General features: G+C 35.1%; 1 protein-coding gene across 1 annotated transcript in view; it reads left to right on the top strand.

Moving 5' to 3' along the window:
- Nucleotides 1-17072, top strand: part of LOC142337829 (uncharacterized) — a 331067-nt gene that overhangs the window by 295015 nt on the left and 18980 nt on the right. The window contains exons 5-6 of the mRNA XM_075387359.1: nt 7816-8029; nt 8829-9130. Coding sequence (XP_075243474.1) covers nt 7816-8029; nt 8829-9130 — 516 coding nt within the window. The remainder of the gene's footprint in view (nt 1-7815; nt 8030-8828; nt 9131-17072) is intronic.

Below are 17072 nucleotides of genomic sequence, written 5' to 3'. Positions count from 1 at the left end.
CTACCCGAACACTATCATCAGTGACATCGGAACGAACTTCGTTAAAGCAGCCAATGAGCGGAAAGCATTCTTGAATGAGCGGGACAAAGCTAATATTGAAAGTGACTTAGAACAGAAAAAGATTGTTTGGAAATTCAATCCTCCCAGAGCTCCTCAGTTTCGTGGAATCTGGAAAGACTGGTTCAAAGTTGCAAGAAAGTTATGATTGCAATCTTGGACAACAGAAGCCTCACCGACGAGGTACTGAGCACAACAATGCGTCTTGTGGAACAAACACTCAACGCAAGACCCCTGACAGCAGTAAGTGACGACCCTGAAGATATGACAGCGCTCACACCAAATCAGTTCTTGCTAGGACGAGAGAACGCGAGTGCACCATTCATGCCATCTATTGAACGCTACCACGACCTGAGAGAATCTTTCAAACAGGCTCAAGCATATGTCGACATTATCTGGAAAAGATGGACTCGCGAATATCTTCCACAATGGAACCAGAGATCGAAGTGTTCAAAAGAACATGTGCGAAACCTGAAAGAAGGCGAGTTAGTTTGGCTAGTAGATGACTCTGTGGAACGCTGTGAGTATAAACTTGGACGAATCAGCTTCAAAACAGCTACAAAAGCCATTAGACAGCAAGAAATAACGTTTGAAACTGAAAAAACTTGAAATTTGTCAAAACTCAAAAATGGTCAAAACTGCAACAAAATTTTACAAGTTGGGACCGAAAATCTGGCCCGATTTTTAGAAGGCAAAACCCGAGCAACCCGAGGTTATGGCACACGGTAAGGGTTACCTCTAAGCTACTCGTGGACCCAACGAACGTTATTGCTTCAGACCCACAAGTGTGGATATTAGCACTCATATGGTGCAAAATTGGCATTTTTCGATATTTTGTCATTTATTAATAATCATACGCGCTTATGTCAACAAAATTAATTATAGCAGTAATTTGACATTTACTATGTAAACAATGACCTAAATCAGTTTCTTGATTAACCAATCAGAAACAAGTATTAATGATGATAAAAATGAAAAATATTTGATCATTCACTTTAACCCAATTGTTTGATTAGTGAAACCGGATTGTATTTAGAACCATTAGAAACTGTTATCAAGAGTAATTGGCTCTCAGATTGACTAAAGTTGGACTCTTTAACAACTTTAGTCTTTTTGCTAAGTTTTGCTAGATCTTAAGATCTTGCGAGTTTTAAGTTAGTTGAGCTTACTTAACGAGAATTTACCAACATTACTAACACTGGCTGAAGCCTTACAAACTTCAGCACGAGATTGAACATAGAAGATCACTAAGGATTTTCTTAACTTCAATCAACGAAATTAAAGTTACAGTCCTTTAATACGTCAGAGCGTCTGCGAGATTGTTAGTCAATCGAACCCTTTGAAGAACCAGGCCAGCGGATAACTCGAGAACCAGGCTGTGATATATCGGTTCCGCTGAGCTTCTTGAGCAGCCGCAACAGTTTTTAACAATTTATAAAATCGAATTTAATAATTTTTTTGTTAAGGTTAGCTATTTTTTATTTTTAAACATTTGGCTCATATAAAGTTTTTCCTGCCTTAGTAGCCAGTTAACCGTCCCCCCAGAGTTTGATAGTATGTTATTACATTGTTATTACATAGTTGTTAGGGACAATTGGTTGGTTTTAACTTTTTAAAAGAACGAAGTTCTGTTTGATAAATTTGAAATTTTCAAGTTTTTGGAAAACATTTGTCTTTTATTCGGTTTCTCTTGCCTAAGTAGGCAAGTAACCTTCTTCAGGGTTTGATAGTATGTTATTACATAGTTGCTAGGGAGCAATAGAAGGGTTTTCAACATAATAATAGAACCATGTTCAATTTTTTGAAATTTGAATTTTTTTCTCTAAATTTTTGCCTATGGATCATTGAAATGAATTTTTGAGACTTCGAATTGGGTCACTGGATGGCCTCTATAGGCGCAGAAATGATTCTGAAGATGTTTTAATCACCATTTCTGACAGCATTTCTTTAAAATTTGCAATTGATTTCATATTTTTTTAAAAAATTTTCTGTCAATTTCTTGTTAATCGATCTTCCTATAGTGACCTCATTTCGTCTAGCTTTTTCTGACTTTAGTCGTTATTTTTGTGGGCTCAGTGTGCATATTTTTTTCGCCGTTCAGACGCATGTGCTTTTTTACATAGTAATGTCGTATATAACCTTATGTTATTTGTTTATGGCCGCAAATTGATAGCTGGGGCTATTATTGGACTTCTTTGGTTTTATTAATAGCCGCTTCAGCTTTTCAGCCAAATGTTCTAGCGCTGCTATTTTTTTAAACTTTGTCTATTGAAAGTTTTTTGCTTTACCTTAGTTCACAGCTTGTTCAACATTTTGCGTGAAATCTGTTTGGCTCCTCTACGCTAGTTTCATTCTTCTCTCGTCCTGCTAATAGTCTTTCAGACAGCAGTTGCTCAGCAAAGCATCCTATCTTTTGATATTTTTGTCTCAATGTTTTTGCCTATGGATCTCTGAGCCAAGAAATTTTCAAAGGCTTGGAATTGGGCTATTGGATAGCCTCTATAGACACAGAAATGATTCTCAAGATATTTTAGTCACCATTTCTGACAGCCTTTCATTAAAATTTGCAATTAATTTCATATTTTGAGAAAAATTTGCTGTCAGTTTCTGAAATAATCGATCATCAAGGGCCAATGAGTTTGTTCGGTTTTACAAATGTATAGTCCTGGGCAATGCATATAATTTTGTTTAATTTGATTGTTTTAGTTTCTCTTTTGAGATGATTTTGTTTGTGTTTTGACTCGCATTGTTCAATTGATCTGCTGGTCAGGAAGAGTACTTATAAGATTTTCATTCAATTATTAGGATAGTTTGTCAGGACCTCTTCTATGTTTTTTACTTCGTCGTCTCTATCGATGATTCTTACTACCTGATTTTTTGCATTTTACTTTTTCAATGTCTTCTACTGTTTTGCAGTTAAAATTTGTGTGCATGGTGTTATTTCTGCTTTTACGTCAATTGCGTGAATTACCTCACTCAAAAAATTGACTTCTGAACTCACTCATAGAACTTTAAATTTTATGAACATTTATTAGTTAAAGATCAATAGTGTGCATCTAAGTAGTGAAAAATTTGTGCCCTAATTCCTGAATATTAGTCCTGAGTTTTTGATTTCGAATATCAGTTTTGGAAAAGTTTTTTTAGGGCTTTCTTCTTATAGGCCGTATGTGTTATAAAATTGAGTCCGAAGCTAAACTAAAAAGTCTAGTGGTCTATTAAAGGACTGGTGGTCGATCTGGCTATCTTATCTCTTTAGTTGTTTCAATTCATGGAAGGCCGCAAGCGTCTATCGCGGCTATTTTCCGGCAATCTGCCGGCTGTATTTCAGAAATAGGTAGCAATTTCATTTAGTCGTTTTTGGTATTCTGGTTGCCTTTTTTTGGAAAATGTTTGCTTGAGCGTTTTGATTTGAGTGAATTTTGCGACCTTGCCTCTTTCGTTTCGCGTGATTTAAGTTTCTCCTTCAGTCACAAGTGTCAGCAGCTGAACTTGAGTGGCGACAATTCACTAGTGGTGAAATATTTTTCTATTGTGACAGTCATTTCGTCTAGCTTTTCGACGTTTGTCGTTTTGTTAGTGGGCATAGTGAGCATATTTTTTGTTCGCCGCCCAGACGCATGTTTTTTTTTACATAGTAACGTCGTATATAACCACATGTATTTTGATTATAGCAGCAAATTAATAGTTGGGGCTATTTTTGGACTTCTTCGGTTTTAATAATAGCCGCCTCAGCTTTTCAGCCAAATGTTCTAGCGCTGCTATTTTTTTAAACTTCGTCTATTGAAAGTTTTTTGCTTTACCTTAGTTCACAGCTTGTTCAACATTTTGCGTGAAATCTGTTAGGCTTCTCTACGCTAGTTTCATTCTTCTCTCGTACTGCTAATAGTCTTTCAGACAGCAGTTGCTCAGCAAAGCGTCCTATCTTTTGAAATTTTTGTCTCAATGTTTTTGCCTATGGATCTCTGAGCCAAGAAATTTTCAAAGGCTTGGAATTGGGCTACTGGATAGCCTCTATAGACACAGAAATGATTCTCAAGATGTTTTAGTCACCATTTCTGACAGCGTTTCATTCAAATTTGCAATTAATTTAATATTTTGAGAAAAATTTGCTGTCAGTTTCTGAAATAATCGATCATCAAGGGCCAATGAGTTTGTTCGGTTTTACAAATGTATAGTCCTGGGCAATGCATATAATTTTGTTTAATTTGATTGTTTTAGTTTCTCTTTTGAGATGATTTTGTTTGTGTTTTGACTCGCATTGTTCAATTGATCTGCTGGTCAGGAAGAGTACTTATAAGATTTTCATTCAATTATTAGGATCGTTTGTCAGTACTTCTTCTATGTTTTTTACTTCGTCGTCTCTATCAATGATTCTTACTACCTGATTTTTTGCATTTTAATTTTTCAATGTCTTCTACTGTTTTGCAGTTAAATTAAAATTTGTGTGCATGATGTTATTTCTGCTTTTACGTCAATTGCGTGAATTACCTCACTCAAAAAATTGACTTCTGAACTCACTCATAGAACTTTAAATTTTATGAAAATTTATTAGTTAAAGATCAATAGTGTGCATCTAATTAGTGAAAAACTTATGTGCCCTAATTCCTGAATATTAGTCCTGAGTTTTTGATTTCGAATATCAGTTTTGGAAAAGTTTTTTTAGGGCTTTCTTCTATAGACCGTATGTGTTATAAAATTGAGTCCGAAGCTAAACTAAAAAGTCTAGTGGTCTATTAAGGGACTGGTGGTCGATCTGGCTCTCTTATCTCTTTAGTTGTTTCAATTCATGGAAGGCCGCAAGCGTCTATCGCGGCTATTTTCCGGCAATCTGCCGGCTGTATTTCAGAAATAGGTAGCAATTTCATTTAGTCGTTTTTGGTATTCTAGTTGCCTTTTTTTGGAAAATGTTTGCTTGAGCGTTTTGATTTGAGTGAATTTTGCGACCTTGCCTCTTTCGTTTCGCGTGATTTAAGTTTCTCCTTCAGTCACAAGTGTCAGCAGCTGAACTTGAGTGGCGACAATTCACTAGTGGTGAAATATTTTTCTATTGTGACAGTCATTTCGTCTAGCTTTTCGACGTTTTTCGTTTTGTTAGTGGGCATAGTGAGCATATTTTTTGTTCGCCGCCCAGACGCATGTGCTATTTTTTACATAGTAACGTCGTATATAACCACATGTATTTTGATTATAGCAGCAAATTAATAGTTGGGGCTATTTTTGGACTTCTTCGGTTTTAATAATAGCCGCCTCAGCTTTTCAGCCAAATGTTCTAGCGCTGCTATTTTTTTAAACTTCGTCTATTGAAAGTTTTTTGCTTTACCTTAGTTCACAGCTTGTTCAACATTTTGCGTGAAATCTTTTAGGCTCCTCTACGCTAGTTTCATTCTTCTCTCGTACTGCTAATAGTCTTTCAGACAGCAGTTGCTCAGCAAAACGTCCTATCTTTTGAAATTTTTGTCTCAATGTTTTTGCCTATGGATCTCTGAGCCAAGAAATTTTCAAAGGCTTGGAATTGGGCTACTGGATAGCCTCTATAGACACAGAAATGATTCTCAGGATGTTTTAGTCACCATTTCTGACAGCGTTTCATTAAAATTTGCAATTAATTTCATATTTTGAGAAAAATTTGCTGTCAGTTTCTGAAATAATCGATCATCAAGGGCCAATGAGTTTGTTCGGTTTTACAAATGTATAGTCCTGGGCAATGCATATAATTTTGTTTAATTTGATTGTTTTAGTTTCTCTTTTGAGATGATTTTGTTTGTGTTTTGACTCGCATTGTTCAATTGATCTGCTGGTCAGGAAGAGTACTTATAAGATTTTCATTCAATTATTAGGATCGTTTGTCAGTACTTCTTCTATGTTTTTTACTTCGTCGTCTCTATCGATGATTCTTACTACCTGATTTTTTGCATTTTAATTTTTCAATGTCTTCTACTGTTTTGCAGTTAAAATTTGTGTGCATGATGTTATTTCTGCTTTTACGTCAATTGCGTGAATTACCTCACTCAAAAAATTGACTTCTGAACTCACTCATAGAACTTTAAATTTTATGAAAATTTATTAGTTAAAGATCAATAGTGTGCATCTAAGTAGTGAAAAACTTATGTGCCCTAATTCCTGAATATTAGTCCTGAGTTTTTGATTTCGAATATCAGTTTTGGAAAAGTTTTTTTAGGGCTTTCTTCTATAGACCGTATGTGTTATAAAATTGAGTCCGAAGCTAAACTAAAAAGTCTAGTGGTCTATTAAAGGACTGGTGGTCGATCTGGCTATCTTATCTCTTTAGTTGTTTCAATTCATGGAAGGCCGCAAGCGTCTATCGCGGCTATTTTCCGGCAATCTGCCGGCTGTATTTCAGAAATAGGTAGCAATTTCATTTAGTCGTTTTTGGTATTCTAGTTGCCTTTTTTTGGAAAATGTTTGCTTGAGCGTTTTGATTTGAGTGAATTTTGCGACCTTGCCTCTTTCGTTTCGCGTGATTTAAGTTTCTCCTTCAGTCACAAGTGTCAGCAGCTGAACTTGAGTGGCGACAATTCTATAGTGGTGAAATATTTTTCTATTGTGACAGTCATTTCGTCTAGCTTTTCGACGTTTGCCGTTATGTTAGTGGGCATAGTGAGCATATTTTTTGTTCGCCGCCCAGACGCATGTGCTATTTTTTACATATTAACGTCGTATATAACCACATGTATTTTGATTATAGTAGCAAATTAATAGTTGGGGCTATTTTTGGACTTCTTCGGTTTTAATAATAGCCGCCTCAGCTTCTCAGCCGGCTATTATAGCGCTGCTGTTTTTTTAACTTTGTTGATTGAAAATTTTTTGCTTTACCTTATTTCACAGCTTGTTCAACATTTTGCGTGAAATCTAGGCTAGTTTTACTCTTCTCTCGTTCTCCTAATAGTGTTTTGGACAGCAGTTGCTCAGCAAAGCGATTCAAAATGAACAGAGTCAGTATCAAAATACGAAAGTACAGTATCAAAATACCAATTTTAGATGGCCGTTACTCAAACTTAGTGCTTCGTTGCCATCTGTAATGCTTATTAGCATTGATACTAGCCCCTGTGTGGTCTCATTACGAAACAGGAGTATATTCAGCTTCAAAATGACATCAAATTAGTTAGCATATTAAAATTGTTTGTACAAAAATCATTTTTCAATTTTTTTCTCTTTCAATGCAATCTTGATTATGGGAATCAACGGCGGCTTTTTTCCGTCAATCTGTTGGGTATGTTTTATTTCGTCGAGATTTTTGTTAGAACCATATGACATCACAATCCCTTCAGATCTGCTTTTTAATTGAGTTGCGTGCGTGACGTCATTTTTAACTCTTATTAGAGCTAATTTTTTTGTTCATTCGCATTTAGATTTTTAGTCACGCGTGACTTACTTTACTCTCATAAATTACTTACTCACTCTGAAATAGACGTTTCTTAACTTTAATTTAAAGAGATAAGGTCAAGTGAATTTGTGTCACTCTAATTGAAGATTATTTGAGAGCACATAATAGAAAAAAGCACCAATGAGTTACAGATATAGCATCTCAGTAGTTAACCAATTTTTTTCGTCTGTTTCGTTTACTATCTTTTTGAGACCGCATCTACAAAGCTATTGTGGCTATTTTCTGGCAATCTGTGAGCTATGCTTTGTAAGTGCGTGGCATAGAAATGGGGGGATGGGGCGAAACAGAATTGATCTGAGTTGTGTTAAATTGAGATCAAATCCAGCTTTTGATGTGCTTAATAACTGTTTCAGTTGCTAGTCCAGACCCTGATCGCTATTCAAAAGTGCTCTCTCCCATATCGGTTAACATTCCCACTGATCGACTGTTGTTGCCTGACCACAGCAGCCAGCAGTTCAATTTGAGACATGTACCTGCCACGTGGGACTTGAATGAGGCCGGAGATGTGGATAGGGGAGCAGTTGTATCCGAAGGGGGTGCCACACTTGGTTTGAAGACACTATCTGGGTTCGTTTTGTCCGTTTCTATCAACATAATTTTTCATGCATCATGCATTTTTCAAACAAAGCAAAAACTGATATAAAGTGGGGAGTCCCGAGTTCGCGGATAACTACCGAACTATCAGTTTAGTTCGACAATTGTCAAAATAATGGTTAAAAATAATTCGCACGAAAGTTTTAATAAATAATAGTATCTATGAAACCAGACGCATTTTGGTTGGATTTATTCCTGGAAAAAGAATTAATCAAGTCAAAGTAAAATTTCTCGAAAAAGTCAGACAAGACTGGGAAACCGGGGTTAAAGCGGAAAATCACTTCAAATCTTACTCAACTAGTTTAACAAACGTAGGCAAGACAAAGTGCAGAAAATTTTGAAATCTTACGGATGTGTAACCGAAATAAGAAATCCTTACAATACACAATATTGGTTTGAACAAAATCAATTTTGCCCAAATTTGATGACAGGGCTGTGTAGGGGGTTAGATAGGATAAGCGACCAAAAAATCGAAAAGAAATACCACATTTCTTCTTTTTAAAAGTGATTCGCATTTGAAGACAAATGTTAGAGACACTTGACTACTTTATATTGTGAGTGCCTCTCAAGTATTTTAAATGATATCTGCCTAGTAACTTCTAGTGGTTCTGAATTCAGTGATTAGTGGTCTCATCATGAAAATTTGATTTTTGAACAGATATTATAGATTGAATCTTAATCCTGTATCTGTTCCTATCTATGGTTTACGGCCCACAAGTCTATGGCGCCAGTATTTTGGCAACCGGGGGGAAACTTTCGGCTTTGTTTTCAGCATTACCGCATCGGGTGACTACCTAACCGAAGAGCCCTTTTCAAGTGGGAGTGGGAAGAGTGACAGTAGTAGCAAGTGCACTGTGATTAACCCTGTCATGACAACAGATGACGCTGAGAGTAGCGAAGGATACGACAGAAGTAGCAGTGCCGCTGTCCTAGAAAGGGGCCACGAACGCAAGCGTTTCACACGTGATTTGATCACTTGGGGTGCTAGTGACTCGAGGAGGGTGTTGGTTCCGGGCAATGAACGTAGGTCACAGACAGTTGGAGATGTTCGACTGCAGAGGGAGGCCAATCATCGCAAGTTCTTTGTTTAATAGCTGGGATAGCTGAGAGGAGCTTTTATTGGCCCTCTCATTGTTTTACGACTGAGGTCTAAGAGTAATTTGGTTTTCTCTTGGGTGTGTTTTACAGGAAGTTTTGTTCAGACAGCGCTTTGGCCTAAAAGCAAAAATCAGTAATCTTGCCGTCTGAAATAATTATTGCTGAGCGAGAGAAGTTTTTTGTTGATGCGTTGCGTTGAACGAATGACGTTTTTCTTCAATTTCGACAGAATGGTGCATATAAAAAAATTTCGACAGAATGGTGCATATAGCTCACTGTTTTACCCGTTTTTTTCTCCATCTATATCTTGAAAATTTGTGAAGGAAAAATCAGTTACCGAAAACGTCTGTTGTGCGATCTTCTATTTTTTCTGCTGTTCAAGTGTTTTCTGTGAGATTTTATTTTTCCACTCAAAATTTTGCTTTTTGCGCTTGCTCACTCTCTCGCTGTTCTTGTACTTTCTCTCTCTCTCTCCCTCTCATGATTTCGGATTTTTTCTTTGCTGTCCCATTTTCCTACATTTTATAGCTTACGTTTTTTCTTGCCTTTTTTATCTCGCTCACTTTCCTGTTTCCTATTTTATCTCTCTTTCTCTCTTTTCTCGATTGCTGATTAACTTCTTTTCTTTTTGTCCGTTTTTGATTCAATTTTTTGTTTCCTATCTTTTTTCTTTCGATGGGTTCCTGATTTTTTTAATGATTTTTGTTGCATTGCATTCTTTCTGTTCTTTCCTCTCTCATCAATTCCGAATTTCCTTCTGTTTCTCGTTATTTTTTTTCGCTTTTCGCGCCCGTTGGCTTTTTCCAGACTCTTGTTTTTTTTCTGTTTTCATTCTCTGCTTTCAAACTTCTGTTCTGTTTTTTGGGTTTTTTGTATTTTTAATTCTTTTTGCTCTCCGACTCGTTATATATTTCCGCTGCTATCGATCGATTTTTCTCTCTCTCTCTCTCTATCTTTATACCTCATTCTATCTGTTTTGATTTTTTAATGGTATGTGAAAACGTCTATTACTCTTAACTCGCATAAAACCTTTGACATAATTATTGGCCCTCTTCTTTTTTGTTGGTGTGTCCAAAGTAGTTCTGCAAAAACGTTCATTCAAACGGTCGCATGTACACCAGCTATCACGAATAAGTTTTCAATGAGAATATCAATTGATAAAGTTTCAAGATAAGATACTTTTGGATAGCCTCTACGGACCTGCTAGTTTGGTTTTTTAATAGATGCGATAGCGAGCTATTATTGGTCGTTTTTACGATTCAAAGTATTTGAATTGTATTGGAGAGCTGTCTTGTTTTCACCATATATTTGCACATTTTCATGATTTTCGAGTCAAATCGAAGTGAGCCGATAATCCTATTTTTTTCATGTCACGCCAATACAAGAAGTGGAGCGAAAAATTGTTTTCTTGGGCGTGAAATTTTTTTCCACTCTAATTTTAACCTCGAAAAAATAGTATTTGCACAAAAATTCATGTTCTTGCTACTGATTTTTTGTTCACGCGCGGCAATTTACCTTAAATTTTTACTGTTTTTTAATTTTTGGATAGGATTTTTTGAATGGTTTTTTCAATCCATTCAGAGTCCAATCAATGTCCAGTTTTTGTTTAGTCAATAAAAATTGTTCGAATTGTAGCTCAAGACTTGTCCTGTTATGTGTTTTATTTCGTCGTCAAGATTTTGGTTATCACCAGATTATGTCAATATCACTTCAAATGTGCTTTTTTATTCATGCAATTTAAACTGCATGACTTCATGCAATTTGTGTGCGTGACGTCCTTTTTCACTCTTAGTGCAGCATTTTTCTCGTACTGCAAAAAGTTCATGCTATGTTTGGGTCAAAATACTGAATATATATCTGTTTGCTGTGACTGCGTTGCTATCGATATTACTAAATAGGTTATATTTGTTTTAGAGAATATTTTTGTTGCTCTTCTTCGCTTTGAAATATTTTTTTACTTCAAGCTTTTCCTTTTTTACTTTCAATCATATACCTTGGATTTTAAAAGATACTGAAGTATTCTCATCAAATTTTTCTCCAACAAGAGCACAAACCATCAATAAAGTTTCCGTAATTACGTGATGCCAAAGCCGAGAATCATATTTTTTTATGTTTTAATTTTTCCGAATGTGTTTTTGACCTATAATTTCGATGTCATTTTCTACTTTTTCGTAGATTATCTGAGTAGCCTTTCTTAATTCTATGTTTGGATCGCAGAGTGGACTATCGAGATCTCAATTCTTGAGAACTGTTATTTGGAGAATTGTAAGACGACTCTGCTTTTTTATGATTGCCGGTTTCCTCCATTTTAGACATTTTGGCTATACTGTATCTTAAATGGATATTTTTTCGTTTTCACAATTCTGCGCTTTCACAATAGATTGAACTATCCAACTTAGTTTTACCTAGGAAAAATCAGTCACCGAAAACGTCAAGCATTAAAAGTGAACGATGGATATTTTTTTGCCAAAGTTTCACTGTATGGAAGCTTTTTAATACAGGAGAATTCAGCGAACAAAGTTTGTGAAGTGTAAAAGACTCAAAAGGTGCCGATGCGAAAACCAAATTTATGTGCGAAAAAGTTATATATGACAAAACTGAGGTCTTGAAATAAATACAAATTTATTAGCGCTCAGTAGAGGACTTTTCAAATTAAGGTTCTGTTACTGATAACTTATTGCATTCAAAATTTGATAGCTATATAATTTTCCTTCCATAATTGTTTCCAGGAAAATTTTGTTTGTGGCATTAGCCAGCCCTTTAACTCAGTTCTGTGTTTGTTAACTTCTTAAAAGCATTTGCAATGGCTTGCCAGCGATTCCTTTTTATCTGCAGATTCCTCGTATTGGGCACATCCATCGTGTTCTCATTAGCACATTCCTCCTTTTTTTTGAGAACCGGAATTCATTTTCTCACCCATCATCTGTTTTCTCATCTCTTTGATGTGTTGTCTCTCCCTCTCTTCAATTTCTGTCTCTATCTTTTTTTTCTGTTGTGCGATCTTCTATTTTTTCTGCTGTTCAAGTGTTTTCTGTGAGATTTTATTTTTGCACTCAAAATTTTGCTTTTTGCGCTTGCTCACTATCTCGCTGTTCTTGTACTTTCTCTCTCTCTCTCTCTCTCTCTCATGATTTCGGATTTTTCTTTGCTGTCTCATTTTCCTACATTTTATAGCTTACGTTTTTTGCGTTTTTTATCTCGCTCACTTTCCTGTTTCCTATTTTATCTCTTTTTTCTTTTCTCGATTGCTGATTAAATTCTTTTCTTTTTATTTGTCCGTTTTTGATTCAATTTTTTGTTTCCTATTTTTTTTCTTACGATGGGTTTCTGATGTTTTTGATTTTTGTTGCATTGCATTCTTTCTGTTCTTTCCTCTCTCATCAATTCCGATTTTTCTTCTGTTTCTCGTTATTTTTTTTCGCTTTTCGCGCCCGTTGGCTTTCTCCAGACTCTTGTTTTTTTTCTGTCTTCCTTCTCTGCTTTCAACCCCTGTTCTGTCTTTTGGGTTTTTTGTATTTTTAATTCTTTTTGCTCTCCGACTCGTTATATTTTTCCGCTGCTATCGATCGCTTTCTCTCTCTCTCTCTCTCTCTCTCTCTCTCTTTATACCTCATTCTATCTGATTTGATATTTAAATGGTCTGTGAAAACGTCTATTACTCTTAACTCGCATAAAGCCTTTGACATAAAGTTTCCGTAATTATGTGATGCCAAAGCCGAGAATCATAATTTTTTATGTTTTAATTTTTCCGAATGTATGTTTTTGACCTATAGTTTTGATGTCATTTTCTACTTTTTCGTAGATTATCTGAGTAGCCTTTCTTAATTTATATTTGGATCGCAGAGTGGACTATCGAGATCTCAATTCTTGAGAACTGTTATTTGGAGAATTATAAGACGACTATGCTTTTTAAGTTTGCCCGTTTCCTCCATTTTAGACATTTTGGCTATACTGTATCGTAAATGGATATTTTTTTGTTTTCACAATTCTGCGCTTTCACAATAGATTGAACTTTCCCAAATTTTGAACTCTTAAACGTTTTTAACTCCTTAAACGCATGGAGGTCAAGTTCTAAAGATTTAGTTCTGTTTGTAATCTCATTTTGAATTTTTCTGGTTTAATATGTCGATAATGAAGTTTCCATGTGCATGAAAAGTTTTAGGTGAGGCATAGGGTGGTAGTTTGCACGAATGTTTACGTTTCTCGCTTAAGTGCCAATATTTTTTGGTTCTCCTGAAATTCTAATTTACTCGACCTTTCCCTTTTGTGTTCAACTATATTATGAATAATTAATTTAGTGTTCTGTTGATATCGTATTTGGGGTTTTCATTCAAGTTCTGATGGCTTGTTCCGCCAAGCTCGACGTTCTAGTTGCTCGAAACGTTCTTTTTATAGCTGCGAAGCTGTAAGCTGAGCGAAGCTATATTGCAGTGCTCTTGGTTTTTTTTACGACTCGAAGAGGAGTATTGGTTTTCTTAAGGTTTTTACGACTCGAAGAGGAGTATTGGTTTTCTTAAGGTTTTTTTTTACCGGAAGTACTATTCGTTCAGACGATGTTTTGACCTAAAAGCGAAAGCGAGTAAAATTGCAGTGTGAACTAATTTTTTCTGAGCGAGAGAAGTTTTTTGATCATGCGCTGCGTTTAGTGAATGACTTTTAAACATTGAAAAGTAGTTTTTGACTGAATGGCACATATAGATAACCGTTTTTAGCCGTTTTTTTCGTCTAAATGACCTGGTTTTTTGCTTGTAATTTGGTTTTTTGTAGAAATAATTTTTAATCGATGCTATGTTGAGATGTAAACACCGGAAATTGATAGCACAGTATTTTGCATAGCCTGAAATTGCGTTTCAAATGCGAAATTGGCACATATTTCTTGATTTTTTAATTAATTTTTGGCTTTTTTTTCTAATAATTTCTTCATTTTTGGATCTTTTAGCTGTTTTTTGTCAAAAATCAGTTAATATGGCAACTTCTTTTTGATAATTCATATACTCAATGCCTCTTTCTACCTCGATGTAATTTTGTTTCATAAAATTGTACATTTGCTAATCCGATTTTCGTAGTTTTTTGCCATTTTTTTTCAGTTTTTTGTTTGTATTTTGCTTTTAATTACTAGAAATAGTATTTTGGGGAACATGAGGGACTTTAATTTTGTTTCAATAAAAATCAATCAAATTTTGGTGTTAAGTTTTTGAAAAAACAGATAAATTTTTTTCTTAAATGCAGTCTTAATTATTTTTTGACCACTTTTTTGCAAAATGTTCCATTGTTTCGTATGTCTGAATTCTGCTTTTTCTTGTTTTATTCTGTTCAGCAAGTTGTGTTTTTGTCTCGAATGACTCGTTGTCTTTTCTATGTCTCGAATGCTGACCAATGAAATGTACTCGTTTTTCTTGATTTTTTTAAATTTGATTTTTAACTTTCAAAAATCAAGAGTTGGTCTTTTTGTTACGGTGTTCCTAACATTGTGTCCATATTCTTGACATTCTCGTTTGTATCATTCTAGTTTTGTCCTGGCACCTACTTTTATATTCGTTATATTGATGTTTTCAGTTGCTAAAAAATTGAATGAATTCAGCTTTTTCTTAGATCTTGGTTTCTTCGGTTTGCAATTGATTTAATTCAAAATAAGGCAGTACTGGGAGTTTGCTAGAAAGTCTTTTCCAAAATTTCTAGTTAATACTATTCATTGCAATTTTCTTCCGGGCTTGGTATTGTGTTTAGACGATTTTTTGCCTTTGAATATTATTCTGTTGCTTTTGTTTTTCGATGATTAATTTAATTTTTGTATTAGTTTGAAATCATGTTGTCTAGCATATATACAACAAGGAAGAATCATGTATTATTTTTGTCTTAATTGCCGTGATTAGAAATCTAATTGTAGTGGTTCTCTGATTCTTAAGTTTGAGCACTCTTTTTTGAATAATTTTGACTTTCCTGTCTTTTTTGAAAAGTTTTTATCTGCCGTTTGCTTTCGCGATCTTTTTGAGATTAGAATCATTAATTATCAGAGGGCTATTGATAACCTTGTCAGCTTTTTCAGACTATCAGGTTTTTGACCACCTCATTTATTTTGGATTTTTCAACGTTACCAAACGTTTTCAATGATATAAAATTTTGCTGCATTTTGTTTCTCTTGTTGACAGTGGTTTAAGTTTCACCAATTTTTAGAGCAGGCCTGGGGAGGTAGTGAGTTAATGGTTTAATACAAAAGGTAGTGGCTTATGTTGCAATTACGGTTTTGTTAGTGAAGTTCTGACGCTTCGAGTTGCTTCCGGAATTCTTCCGGCTATGTTTTTTGTTTCGTCGTCTGACGCTCTTTTTTGATGGCCCTGTCAGCTTTGTCAGGCTATCAGTTTTTTGATCATCCTAAAAATTTCAGACTTTTTTAACGTTACCAAACGTTTTCAATAATAAAATTTTGCTGCATTTTCTTTCTCTTGGTGACAGTGGTTTAAATTTCACCGATTTTTAGATCAGATCCGGGGAGGTAATGAGTTAATGGTTTAATACATAAGGTAATGGCTTCAGCTTTCTGTTAAGTTCTGGTGCTTCGAGTCGCTTCCGGAATTCTTCCGGCTATGTTTTTTTTACCGGAAGTACTATTCGTTCAGACGATGTTTTGACCTAAAAGCGAAATCGATTAAAATTGCTGTGTGAACTATTTTGTTCTGAGCGAGAGACGTTTTTTGATCATGCGCTGCGTTTAGTGAATGACTTTTTGACTTCGAATAAGTTTTTTCGTCTAAGTGGCCCAGTTTTTCTGCTTGTAATTTGGTTTTTGTAGAAGTAATTTTTATCCAATGCTATATTGAATTGTAAACCTCGGAAATTGATACCATAGTGCTTTGCAGAGCCTGAAAAAAGCGTTTGAAGTTCAAAATTGGCACATATTTCTTGATTTTTAGTTAATTTTCGGCGTTTTTCTATTTCTTCATTTTTCAATCTTTCAGCCGTCTTTCTGTCAAAAATCAGTGAATATGGCAACTTCCCTTTGATAATTTATATACTCAACGCCTCTCTTTATCTCGATGTAATTTTGTTTTATAAAATTGTACATATGCTAATCCGATTTTGGTAGTTTTTATCAAATTTTCAGTTTTTTGTTCAAATTTTGATTTTAATTACTAGAAGTAGCATTTTTGTTTAACATGAGGGACTTTAATTTTGTTTCAATAACAATCAGCCACTTTTGGTGTTAAGTTTATGTAAAACAGTTAAAAATTTTTTCCGTAAATGCAGTCTCAAAAATTTTTTTTGCAAAATGTTTCAATGTTTCGTATGTTAGAATTCTGCTATTTCTTTTTTTGTTGTGTTCAGGAGGATGGAACTTTTTCTCGGATGACTCGTCATCTTTTCTATGTCTCGAATGCTGAACAATGAAATTATTCGTTTTGAATTGCTCTTGAACGAAGTTCAAGCAATTATTGTAAACACGTGGGTCTTTTTTATGCGACTCTTTCGCTTTACCATTTTGCGCTTTTCTTCTAGAACATTCGTTGACTTCTCAGGTGACTTTTACACGCTTTCATTCTTCATTTTTGAGTCATCTCTATTGTTCTCACTCCGAAGTAAACTTGTTGCTAATATAAAGTTGGTTGCAGCATAGCAAAAATAAGGGCCAAATAGCACAGTCGGCAGTGTTTATGGTAATGAAGCGGGAGGTCAATAGTTCAAACCCAGTGGGATGAAATGTTTTTTCTCCCACCTCTCGTTCGAGTGCAATTGTTCCGACATTAGTTGGTTTATGTTTCTTTTTTTTTAATTGGGTGTTTAACTTTCAAATATCGAGAATTGGTCTTTTGGTACGGTTTTACTTACATTGTGTTCATATTCTTCGCTTTCTAGTTTGTCTCCTTCTAGCTTTGTCCTGGCACCTGCATTTGTTTTCGTTATATTGATTTTTTCTGTTGTT

This window comes from Convolutriloba macropyga, chromosome 4, assembly GCF_964194025.1.
Source record: "Convolutriloba macropyga chromosome 4, txConMacr16.3, whole genome shotgun sequence".
NCBI classification, from domain to species: domain Eukaryota; kingdom Metazoa; phylum Xenacoelomorpha; order Acoela; family Convolutidae; genus Convolutriloba; species Convolutriloba macropyga.
Note: the sequence above shows the minus strand (reverse complement) of the source record. Positions and strands in the feature narration are given on the sequence as shown.